The sequence below is a fragment of the Toxoplasma gondii genome, chromosome VIIb, assembly GCF_000006565.2.
Source record: "Toxoplasma gondii ME49 chromosome VIIb, whole genome shotgun sequence".
Taxonomy (NCBI): Eukaryota; Apicomplexa; class Conoidasida; order Eucoccidiorida; family Sarcocystidae; genus Toxoplasma; species Toxoplasma gondii.
The window spans coordinates 1,635,733-1,648,588 of record NC_031475.1 but is presented as its reverse complement, the minus strand read 5'-3'; the positions used below and the strand labels follow the sequence as shown (position 1 = coordinate 1,648,588).

At 50.9% G+C, this 12,856-nt stretch overlaps 2 protein-coding genes across 2 annotated transcripts; both read right to left on the bottom strand.

Annotated features, from left to right (window-relative positions):
- Window positions 1-104: 104 nt before the first annotated feature.
- On the bottom strand, window positions 105-2,764 carry TGME49_261590 (ankyrin, putative; the record flags this gene model as incomplete). Its single annotated transcript, XM_002365250.2, has 5 exons — window positions 105-500; window positions 959-1,057; window positions 1,596-1,703; window positions 2,294-2,392; window positions 2,624-2,764. The coding sequence occupies 5 exons, from the start codon at window positions 2,762-2,764 to the stop codon at window positions 381-383; spliced, it is 567 nt and encodes a 188-aa protein (XP_002365291.1). The 3' UTR covers window positions 105-380.
- Window positions 2,765-4,737: 1,973 nt separating this feature from the next.
- Window positions 4,738-12,704, bottom strand: TGME49_261600 (creatinase domain-containing protein; the record flags this gene model as incomplete). Its single annotated transcript, XM_002365251.2, has 13 exons — window positions 4,738-5,072; window positions 5,388-5,496; window positions 5,731-5,843; window positions 6,644-6,714; window positions 7,084-7,192; window positions 7,651-7,810; window positions 7,973-8,043; window positions 8,312-8,482; window positions 9,075-9,408; window positions 10,197-10,351; window positions 10,906-10,982; window positions 11,123-11,386; window positions 11,870-12,704. 13 exons carry the CDS (start codon window positions 12,702-12,704, stop codon window positions 4,881-4,883), a joined length of 2,661 nt encoding a protein of 886 aa, XP_002365292.2. The 3' UTR covers window positions 4,738-4,880.
- Between the last annotated feature and the right edge of the window lie 152 nt (window positions 12,705-12,856).

The following is a 12,856-nucleotide window of genomic DNA, read 5'->3' as shown; positions in this document are numbered from 1 at the left end:
AGCTTGCTCGGTATCGACAGTCGAGCCAGATCTAGTGGTGCTGCTACACGTGTCGGGCGTGAGAGTTAACGTGGTAAGAGACGTGTTCTACGAACACGTGATCGTAAAACAAAAAAGTACATTGTTACGGGGTTCCATTGCAGCGGTTGCATGAATTGCCGACAGAACAAGAACACCGCGGGAAACAAGACGACTCAGTGGTGGCTGCACCCCCGCCGGGGCATTGCGCACAAGGCACCGTCCACAAGTCGGGATAAACTCTGCAAAACCCGCGTTTGCACGTCCCACACTGAAGCGCTATCCTTTCCCCAACAGATGCGCCCAAGGGTGAATGTGTACTTTTTGTCGCGTTCGATTCAAGCTCTCTGAAATCACATGGTTCAAGACTTGAGTCGATTCTGAAGCAGAAGAAGAGTATCGTGGTGTTTGGCGGAGGGTGAAGAGCGTCCTTGCAACTCTTGTGAATTCCCAAATTCCGCTAAGTTCAGGGTCGTCTGGCCCTGTGCAGAAGACATCACAGAAAGCAAAAACTTAACATTCGCTAAAGCCTCGGTTATCCGGACAGTTACAAGACGCAGAACCTATGCTGGTTTTGCCACCTGCACGGCTATCACGGTAAAGCTAAAAGTGTTGAATTTGATTGTCCTCCCGCAATACATGTTTGCTTTGAAGTGGTAGTCATTACCAATGCTGGGTGTCCAGCGGCGCTATGTTAGCCACCGGCATCCCCATGAACTGAATATTCATAGGAATATGAGCAAACCATGAAATATTTCCTCCGTGTTTAGCCATTGTTGTGTCTACCGGTGCACTTTCCCTGGCAAGGAAACCGTATATTCGGCTTTCAACCTATTTCTTCTGATGTAGACTGCCCGTAATCCGTGGCGGCATTCTTTTTCGAAACTTCACTGAGAGGGTTGCTGTCGCATAAGCTGTGTCACGAGTACGGCAGACATACCTTTGCAGTGATATCGGGATTTGCACCGGCTGCCAAAAGGAGGTCGACAATTTCGGGGCAACCCCTGTAGACTGCAACATGCAGCGGCGTCATGCCGTGCTGTAGACACACCGAGAGAGAACCACAGATTCTCGATGACAAAACGGACATAACGGGAACACAGGGTCCGCCATCTACCGCTCGAACACAACAAATAAAGCGACAATGACACAAATGTGTGTATATGTATGTTCATATCTCTAGAAGATGAAGCACATGTTGACAAGCTCGGCTGGATTTAAGCCACCAAATGAATGCACCAAAGTGAAACGATTGCCGTTCTACTAATATGCTCGAACAATATGGTCCAGTTAACCCCTCAACAGTACGGTTAGCATATGTTAAATAAGTCATTTGCCGAGATGCTACTTCCTCCATCGCCTTTCGTACACATGTCCCGTCGTTCCTTTCTCCTCTTTACTAACTGTATTATACCTCGCGTTCAGAATCGGAACTGTCCCATTTGGTCATTTCGCGACTCTCGCGAGTCCACAGTGAAAACCGACAACTGAGCATTACTCAAAAAAATACTAAAGGTGATTCAGGAGACGGTCAGCACGCTCGCGCTGTCCCCACTAGCCTAGGAAAGGCGACTGACATCCGTATTTTGCTTGTTGACGTCCGCCTTCGCGTCCGTCTCCAGCAGGAGCTTGACAGTTTTTGCGTTTCTGTGGAAAGCAGCAATGTGAAGAGGCGTCTCTCCATTCTAAATACAGACGGACACGACAAACAAGAGCCCGCCTTTGAACGATGCCGGCACATCTGTTGATTCAGTCGTAGGACAAGGGAACACGCGAACACGATACCGCGTGCTACATTATTTACAGCGTACGTGCAGCAGATCCTCTCGTTAAGACGTTGCTACTTAGTAGTGGGTTCATGCATCCTGACGACGCACAACTACGGTGGGTAAATTTCCCAGATCATCGCTTTTGCTAATCCATGGATTCATAATTGCCAAATTCACTGGTTTGCCACCGCTTACATTTTCGAAGCGAAGATACGGAGCACAGAATATCGTCACGATAACTCAATAAAGCTTTACAGATGCGCAAACAGGCACATCCCATCACGCACTCAACGTACGCGTGCAGATGTGGAACGAGATGGATGCCACGCAACATGCTCCTACTGCCACCGCCATAGTTGCCTTTTCTACGGCAAAACAGTTAGCCCTACGCAACACTTATGAAATAGAGATGCTTGTGTCACTATTTGCACAATTTACTTGACTGTGTTTGTTAACTCGAAAGACTGCATCGCAACATCGTGGGGGTCACCTCGAAATCATCTCACCGTTGCTGAACAACGGGCGTCAGCGCCACATTTTAAGAGGAGCTGCACTGCCTCGAAGTTCCCCGACTGTGCTGCACGATGAATTGGAGTGAAACCATTCTGAGGAAAAAGACACCGTAACACACCTAATCCGGACTTGGTTGTCATACAGAGAACGGTCCCTATTTCGAAGAGGCTGTTCCATCGACAGCGCAAGATGCAAAACCGTGTCATTCGTGAGCCTCTCCCGTGTTAAGCAAGCGCCTCCGTTCCGCTGTATGTACACCATGAAGCGTCTTTGTCAATTATATAACGGGGTGAACCCGTGCAGATAATCCGCGGGGAACCTACCGCATCTGCTGCGGTGACATCGCCGCCGTTGCTCAGTTGCTGTATCATGCGAGGCAAATTGCCTGTGTACGCAGCGTTGCCAAGATCGCTCCAAACATCCTCTCCTACGTGTTTCGCACCTCGCGAGCAACATAGCACCATCTTTTTTGAAGGCAAAAACTGCTTTGACCACTATTCAGCGAGCAACGGGCAACAACGGCCGGAATGGGCCAAGACAATGCTCCAACTGGACGACAGAAAGGACGCATTAGACTCGAAAAGGCACCATCGAAAACGTTAGGAACCCTACGCTTCTCCTCCAGTGGCGATCCTGGTGTGGACCGCTGACCAGTTGTCATCAAAAAAAGGCTGGATATCAGAGAGGAGGCACCCTGACTCCTTGTGGTGTCGTCGCAACGAACAAGGATTTCTCCTCCGGCTCAAATTTAGCTTGTGAAGAAGGGACAGCACGAATTTGCATTCATACAGGTCGCGTCAGCTGATTTCCTGTCACCCGATAAGGCAAGTTTTCTCACGATGGTGGAGACTTGTCTCGTTTCACTCTTGAAGTAACTCGGTTAAGGTATCATGCGATTTCCGTCGACGGAGGTACTCACAGTGCACCCTCATCGTACTCACGATTGGAATCAAATAACGGATTCGGGAACAATGGCGAACATTCTTTTATTTTACAGATTTTGTAGAGGTTTTGTCGACGAAAGAGTGCAGCACGAAGCGCGAGGCAGTCAGCTAACTGCATTGCATGCCAACGTTTTGGCTCTCGTCGCATGCACGATACTCACGCCTCGTCCTGTCCGAGTGACCCACCCGTTCCAGGTTAGCGTACCCGAAACTAGGCGAATCACTTCGTACCAGAAGGTGGCTTGTCAGTGTCGTGAACGCAGACTTATTGGACACGTGGAAAGCAAACATTTTTGCTAACCGAAATTAATTCAGTGTCTACACTGTTCGGACGAGGGAGGGCGCGGCGGCGCTGGGAACATGGTGTGCACGATTTTGCCCTTCCGGAAGACACCATTTGGGCTTATTCAAATAGCCTCCAAACTGGGGCATACCAGATTTATCTTCTACGAAGAAATTGGATGCGTCTTAAACCACGACAAGGATGCCACCAATGGAGTAATGTGACACTACTTCCTCGACAGAGACAAGTACCAGCCCGCTTGAGTTGGTTCACGTGTTAGCGAATTCGCGTTCTTCAATCGTACCGTCGTCAATGATTCCGGCCTTTGAGCTAAAGAGAGCATTCCAGATGCCGAAAGAAGTCAGAAAGGTCAACAGCAAAAGTACTTCTTGTCTCGGCTCCCCTGAGAACAAATTTGTTTCGATGCCAGGGGCAGTTATTAGTTACACTCTTCCCCTTCCACTAGTTAGACCTTCGCCTGCTTTATTCTTATTTGGGGAAAAGGGCCTCCTGACTCTCGGTTATGGCGTATGGGTTTGAAGCACCACACGTGTTGTCTCCATCCTGGCCCACCGACCCCGACATTTATGACATTATTTCTGTCACGAAATAGCCGTCTTTTTTATTGAAACACGCCTACACTGGCAATAGACTCTCTGCACTGCTGGTACCCACTCTACCCGTTGTGTCACCGGCTTTTTCCTCTTACACTTTGACCGGGATTTCTTTTTGTAGTTCTGCCCTTCACCACTCCTTATACGTATATATATATATATATATATACTGTCGAAAATAATTTGTGGACATCTAGTGCACCAGTCACGCGCTGGTTATGCTGCGGTACAGGCCAGATTCAGTTTTGCCATCAGCTGAGACTCTGTACAGTCAGAAGTTGCTGCTCTTACAGCTACTTCTCGGCCCATATGCTGGCACGGAACAACTAACGATTCAGCGCTTTGTTCTGATGTTCAGTAACGGAACCCCACAGTCCACGAATGTGGTTTCGCGACGAGTCCCGAAGGTAATGCATGAGCGTGTCCGCGACCTCACACGGACTGGAAACGCAAAATTTTACATAATACTGGGGGCCCCTGTAAACCGAAAAGTTCCGTTCTTTCTGTACAACGAACTGTTCGCAAAGGTGTTTCCTTCAGTGCTAGGAAGCCTGTCACTCTCATCGCTGCCACATAGACTGGGTGCCAGGTGTCCGCACTCACCCGCCGTTTCCCCTGATTCGCTTGTTTCCTTCATTAAAACAAGTTCCCTCGTCCCTCACACAAAAAGAACCCGCTCAATCAAAATTTTCAATCTGTGCAAGACGGCTGCATGCAGAAAAGCCGCGGATGGATTGCGCTAGTGGAGAGGCAAAGGAGCTGTGGCCTTCTCGAGCCAGCTAAGGGTGTGGTCCGGACTGGGCACTGACATTAGTCTGTTTCCCCCCACAGTGATTGACGTGACCGCATTATTCTGTTTGGCTTCTTCTTGAAGTCGAGGAGCGACGAGCGTCCACACTTTTTGGTGGTAATCGTTCAGCCACTGAATTTCCTGAGTCGCAGGGTGCACAGAGGACAGGGAAGCCAAGACAACAAGGTTAAAAAGAGAAGAAAACACGAAGAGGAATCTGTAAAATTGAAGTAGCTAAACTTTTCTTCCTGGGAGTTTCAACACACTCGCCAGTGAATTCACTGCGTGGAGCTGCAGTTGGCACTTTTCCCGCCGACACTTTCATCTCGACGACAGGGCTTGCGTTGGGGAAAGACCTGAATCTACTGAGACAGATTACTACACTGCACGCTCTTGAAGACATGCCGCAGCCACTCCTGTTGCTACATCCCAGGGGAAGAAGTGATGAATATTTACCTCATTTGTCAAGAGAGACGGAAGAATCAGCTTTTTCTGTATGGGGACCACAGTAAGCTGGTCGAAGCGGAGAAACCTCATGTTTTCGAAGTTCTCAGATGGAGTTGCTCTGTGCACCACAGATCGCAGTCGCACCGTTGACGACCCCAATTCACACTGAACGGTCTCGCGCGCGTCGTGTTTCGGGAAAACATTAGCCGGTGAGTGCACACAATTTCTCTTACGTGAACTAAACGCTTTTCCTTGTAAAAACAGCACCTTGGCGTACAAAACGGGTCGCTTAGTAGTTTGTTGCGAGAGTTTGAACGCCCATGCGCGGGGTGAGGTTATCTCACGAGCCTACTTTGTGACGTAAACGAGATTCTCTATGCGGATGCCAAGACTGCCTTGCTGATAAAATCCAGGCTCCACCGACAGCACGTTGCCCTCCGCCAGATCGGTCTCGCCTGCTTGACACTGCGTACAGAAACGAGCATACATGAAGACGCAGAAATATCAATCCTCACGTGTCCCGATAGTGAGCAGTCAACGCACAGTCGCACCAAAAGGTCCCCAAGTTTCTTCCTGGAAAACACAGAAATCCCACTGCCCCTGTCCCACTCGTGCCTTGTACAGCAGACGAAAAGCACTGCTGTGTGTTGGGTTAGATACATTCACGAAATGACATATATCAGTATAGACACGTGTTTTACATGTTGCCTGTTCTATCCCGTTGCTATTGGGTTCTCGGCTTTCACTGGTTTCTTCTCTAGTCTGATGTGTCTCCTTCGGTGTTACACACACGCAACAGTCTACATTCGTATCTTGTATCCACCTGTTTCACTCATGCCGACATGTGTCGTGTTGCGTCCGCTAGGCGCGCCACACGTCCAGACACCCAGTGACCCACGCTAGCAGTGTCCAAGAGGGGTTATATTTGAAAATAATGTACCACATTGGTACAGGAGACTTGCAAATACTACGGTCCTCCTTTTTAACCAATCATTCAAGTTTCCAACCGTTAAAAAAAGTCCAGAGAGACGCACCAAATCACATGAGAATCCCCCGCCTTCCCAGATTGATATCGGGTTTCCGAAATCACGACGGTAACGGTGAACTACATCATTTCATCCTGGTTGCCTTGGCAGATGAATCTGAAATAACGGCATAAGGAGTTGAGTTGAAGAGCAAGGAGCACGCGAGAAGCGAGCAGGTCGGTCGACTACCTCACACTGGTCATGGTCAGAACGCAAACTTCCCGTCGTTGAAAAACGTACAATGAGACGCGGAGAGATGCCGATAGGCCCTTCGTGAACGTTCAGGTAGCTCCCGACGCCGTGGCCCGTACCTGGCAGAAGGGAGAGAAATCCGAGACATGTGTGTAGGATGCAGGAACGGCAGTTCTTGTGGGGGAACTCCAACCCCAAGATCTGCACCTCCAAGCGTGCTAGAACCGTTTACAATCACGTAGAAGAAATGCATACCTACGTCTTTGTGGCAAGAGTAACCAGGAGACAGAAAGATTAACCAACCGCTCCTACGCCTCGTTCACCCGCTGCCGGAGTCACTGACAAAAACTGACAGCACTGACAAACGGTGTTCCATCTGCAGACTCACGCAGCGTCTCTGTATTGCGTCACCTTGCTGAGGTGCTGGTACGGAAGAGAACGAACACTCAATATCCCTTCACAGTTTGACGACGGAACTCCATTCTCACCATGGCGATAATCCAGACCAGAGGCCCACAAATGCTGGCGCGCGAGAACGTCCAGCTGCGGTCCTCGCGTCCCTTGTGGAAACACTTGCCGAGACAAGCCGATGAATCCCTGGAAAAAGACAAGGACAAACTAAACTACATGGATGAGCCACACGCCGGTCTCCTTTGCGGCGTGCAAACATGCCGCCAACAAGCCAAGATCTCGCGACTCAGTTCCACACAGCGACCAAAGGAAACGATCCCCCCCAAACACATTCGACGGCAGAGCTGAAAACCTTGACGGGGCTCGATCCGTAAACTGACGAGTCCACGACTTCGAGGATCGCCACGACCGACTTCTTTAACCTGGAGGTGCGCCAGTTCATTTAGGAAGTGTGCCTGACTGTATTTCTTTATTAACCTCGATTTTGCCGAAGGGTTTACCGTGGGAAGGAAATTTCGCAAAGTGCGCGTTGCATCATTTTTGGAAACCTGCGTCCACTTTTTTCAACAGACATTGGCGGTGACACAGAGACTGTCATGACGCCTGGCCAGCCTCTGTGCGAGACTTTCAGTCGCTTTCCTCACCTTGAGAACCAGAGTGAAATAGCGTTTCTGACTCTCGCTTGGAGTTCCCGTGTGCACAGTTCGCGTCACATCTGTCGTCCCTCCAACGGCGTAATGGGCGCCGCTGTCGAGGAGAAAGAGACATGAGGAGGTGACAGGTGCACTGTGTTCTCTGATAGGCCTACAAACACACGAAGAAATGCGGAAAGACTGACTCCACATTGATTTCAGGTGAACACGGAAGTGCGTCACGGAACCCCGAGCCTGAATTCAAACACACTCGCGGTCCGAGAGGCGCCTCCATTCCTACTTTCTGCGACCGGAGCCGTACACACTCTCTTACCGGTAGTGGACGATGGCCGCATTGGCGTTGGCAGAGGCGATAGTGGAGAACGAAATTCCCCGGAATGACGGCTGAGGTCGATGCCACGCAAAAGGATACACAGCAGTCCACAGAGAGGGCGGTACACACGTGAGGAAACAATATGCATGCGATTGGGTTTGATCCAAGTGACAAGGAAAGTCCCTCCGTTTCTGACACTCTTGTCCACTTTCCTTGAGCCGTACACGCAACACGAAGGTCTGACAGAGGCGGCAGAGAAGCCCTCACGTGGCTGTCCCCGAACTTCGAAGCTCTTAAAAATAAACGAAGCCGTAAACCTTGAAAGTCAGCGTGACCTACAGAGAGAGCTCGAAGGCCATCCACGACTTGGGCCACCTCCCACTCAGTAAAAGACTCAGCTTGCGGGTCCTCGCTTCTCTCTTCCAACCATGTAAGAAACTTCGCCAAAGCCACGCCGTCCTGCACATGCGCCTCCTTCATTCCCTCCAGCTCCGCTGGGTTCTTCACTGCCTGAAATGACGCATCGTCGCAGATACGGATGCCACCCCTTTCCACATATATGTGCATATACAGGTTCGAACAAATGATCCAACTGGCAATAGGAAAACACCTTTCGATTGTAAACAGATGCCACGCACGCTCGATGCCTCCCCGACGCGGTAAACCCCCACCCAAGATCCACGTGGATTACCTGGGAAAGGAGGAAATGTAGGTTTCTCTAGACTCCAAGGCAACAAACAATGGACTTCCTGCTTTATACGGTATGGCTTTTCATTTACACCATCGAGAAAAGATGCCCACAGTTTATTTGGTTCACCAGAGTTTTCTATGTTCGTAGAAACAAAGTGCACACGGTACAATCCCTGTTTCTGCAAGGAAAAATCAATTCTGCAGCGCGAGCTACGCTCTCAGCCCCTGCCTTCCACCCCCGCGGGGGACTTGGGCCCCACGCCTCGGCTTCAGGACACGAGAAACCCACAGGCGCTTCCAAGCAGAAACGTCAAAAGCTAGACGTGACAAGCAAACTACTCTCTCCAGTCGAGAAAGCTCTAAGGAACCCCCCAGGTTTTTCGCCAAGGAAAAGGTGGCCTGGAAAACGGACCTTCTGTTTCGCAGCTGGAGTCACCGTCAGAGTAACGCGGGTGTCGCATTCGTTGGCGGTGGCGAAAATGGAGACGTTGGCAGTTGGGTCGAGCCAAAGCATTTCGGCACCCGTTTTTTCTTTCTTGGATCTGTCATCGCTTTGTCGGTTGACCACGTCCGCTTCCGCGTTTCCCTTCTGGCCCGCTTTTCGAATGAAGTCTACGAAGGAAGGTTTGTTTTGAAGGACATGCCGCAGGTCGTTGCAGACGCTGGCGTAGGGCCGAACGTAGACACGCGACTTGGCGAGTTCCTCAGCAACGGCGCCTTTGATTCGCGCTTCGTTTGTGTAAAGGCTGGACAAAGAGACACGTCACACACCTGGCACACGGGGCTTTCGAAGAACACCCGAAACACGCTACAGACATCAAAATCGTATAACACAGTCACCCCACAGACACTGGTGTGTGTTCTAGAGAGCTATGCATACCCTGATTAAAGAGTTCCAAGGCAGAACCGACAGCAACCATACTGAAGTGGTTTTGTTTGAAGGAGCGGATAGACACTGCAGGCGAGCATACTCACGCAGTGTTGGAACCGTGGGGAGCTACGACATTCACAAGTAAACAAACACAGAACCAAGGGCGGCCCATAGATCCGCTGTTCATGTAGTATTATCGCTAGCCACACAGTTTCAAAGATACATGACAACCTTTCTCTCTCTCTACCTTCATGAGAATCACAACAATTAGGATCGTGCCGTGTCCTGGTGAACAAACCCCTTGCCAACACCCGCTGGAGATCCTTCTACCACGTCATTCTCCAGAGAAGTTTAAGAGAAGGTTGACGCCAGGGTGATTTTATCAGGGTTTCTGAGGTTAAGGTGTGACTCAGAGCTTTGCACCCACGTGCTGCGTGAACAGTGGAAAGCAGCACCTGTAGCGGTTCCAAAAATGTGGCCGGCTGCGATGCTGGAACTGCGAGCAACACAGTGCATGCAGTTCATTTCTGCTCTTTGGTATCAGTTCTTTCTTCCTTGTCTGTCACTTTCCCCACCAAAAGTCTCTTGTTGAATCCGCGTGGGCAAGCCCCCAGAGAAAGCTTTTTTCACGGCTGCCGAAACAGAAGCAAGGACAGCACGTACACAATCAGAGGCGAGGCGTCTTGAGCAGGGTTGCCGCTTTCAGGCGGGCAAGAGGCGGAAGCCGTGTTGACGATCAGGCAGTACGAGAGGAAGACAGGAGAGCAAGGAACGTCCGCGCCTCGGAGATTCAAAAACCAAGCCACATCGTCGAGTGCCTGCGGGGAATGTGCAGTCCACCTGAAACAGTTCTTTCCCAGCAAAAGTCGCTATTCACACGAAAACTGCTTCTAGCCTTCTTGCTGTTCACCTAACACCTCCGCGTCCTTCAGAAGTTTAGGTATGTTCTCATCTTCGTTGCTGGTCTCGAGTCTGTGCAAGTAGGCGTACGCAAACTTGTCCAAGAAACGAAGAAAACGAACTAACATTTTGCGTTGAAACGCTGTAACCCTAATTCCACACCAGCAGGCTCACGAAAAGAGCAGCATGCTCAAGAATTGAAGACATGATTAACATGCTTTCTATTGAAACAAGGTATCAATTGAAAGAACTTTCCGAAACCTTTGGCCAGAGACCGTTGTCCACATTCTAGGGTTTCTCTGGTCTCTTTGCCACTTCAGGGTTCACTAGAAATGGGCAACGCGGTTTTCGCTTTCTGCCAAATCGAAATGTTGGATCGAAAGACTGCACAGCCGTGGAGCCTGAAAGTCAGAAACACACATTCCTTGACTACTCGCAACCCCATCTCCATATGCAACTCCTTTGTTCTTACGGAAATAAGCAGAACATCGCAGCGAGCAGCGGCCATCTGTTGAAGCACCTGTGCCGCCTTCTCTCGCGTGGTGGCACCTGACAGGAAACGTATCCGACAGCGCTGAATTGCCAATGCAGCAACGGGTTGAGAGATGCCGACTCTGCAGCTCAAAACAGTCCACCCTTTTGCTACACGCTGAAACCCCCTTGAGGGTACGACGATATCTCAGACTTGCCTGCATATGAAAGCGGGTGAACATGGATCTCAGCACACGGAGCTGGGGGTCGAGCCGCCCCCCAGACAAGGTCCACGAGATTCTCAGAAAGGATGAGTTCCTTCGATTCCGCGATGTCTGAAGGGCGAGACGCGCCGTCATTTTTCAGAGAGAGACTGCTTGAGGCGCCTAGGCAAGGAGCGGAAGGAGGCGAGAAACCGGCGTGGAGCAACTGCCGATACTCCGAGATGGGAGTGCAATGGCCATCGATGCCCACGCGTTTCACTGGCAAACGCATACACAGCAGACACTCAGACGGGATAGGAGGAAGAAATCCAGAAAAAATGCCCACATACCAAAGATAGGAATGTCAGGAAAGTCAAATTCGTAGTTCCGCGATTTACTTTCCAAGGTTGCGGTTGCTTGTTAACACGCATGGAGGCAGCAGTGTGAGAGAGGTGAAGGTACACACCGTTTGAATTTTATGGTGAGCAACAGGGAGTCTCGCTACAGTTGCCTCTTGACATTGCGTGCGCTGCGTTTGGGTGTATATTTTTGCCAGATGCAAACACCGCGACCGTTTCTCTGGAGGAGCACGCTTGGCACAGGATAAGTGGCAGCTGAAGTAGCAGGAATTTACGAGTGACACTGCGTTCCCTTTGCTAAAACACAGAGAGACAAATGATCGCCCGAGCGCGAGTAAACACCGGTAAACAAAGACCTTCAAGCTCGAACCCAGTGGTTTGTTGAACAGGGTTCGCAACACACCTTTTGAGTTGTTGAAGAGCCACTCCGGGACTTTCGGGGTTCCAGGCGTGTTCTGTTTCATGAGCGTCCAAAGAGAAGCGTCGAGCTGCTGCTCTGCCTGGACAAAGTACCTGCCGTCTGTCCACAAGAGAGCCTCATCCGCAGTGACAACGGCGACGCCGCTGCTACCGTCGAACCCGGTGAGGAACTGCCGCCTTTCGTCAGATGGTGCGGGGATTTCACTTCCATGCGCATCTCCGCTGTACACGACGAAGGCGTCCAGGTTACGATCCTTCATGAGCGTCCGCATCTGGGAGAGTTTCTCTCCCGGCGACAGGCCTGCGTCGCTACTCTGGCCATCTCGCGCCATGCTTGATGAACAGAAGCGCAGCGATGGCTTTTGCAGACTCTGCAGAAAGTTTCCGGAGCTGAGGAACTGCGACGGAGGTAGCCCATGGAGGGTAGAGTGAAGACAGGCGCTTGGGGAACTGCAGTGACGACTAGAGTCGAGAGCGCGGCGAGAAACGAAGGAAACACCGCGTCCTGACAATGTCAGGAGGCTGAACACCGCAGACAAGGCGCCGAGCCAGAACGGGCAACCAGTTGAGGCTGCGGAGGACCCCTGGAAAGAAAGGCAAGAAGCTGTTCGGTGAGGTAAGCAAGTCAGGGGTGCGTGAAAAGGATTCACCGTGCTGGTCAGAGTTCCCGGAAAAAACGCGGGCGCATGCGCGGCGTGGAAACCCCCCCAAAGCGCTTTCGTAGAAACCCGCACGTGACCTCGACAACGCCGGTATTGCGGACGAAGAAAGTTCCCGCCACCGGCCTGGCGAAGGCGCGGGAAAGATAGCGGAATCATTCGACGTGAAGAACTAAGCGCTAGAAATCGCGACACACTTCACGCGGGAGTCCTGGTCATCACGAAAGGCCGCACACGAGAATGAACCAGTGCGCGGAACACGACCAGACATGGACAGTTTGACAGCAAAAGTGAGCCTCACAAAGCGATAA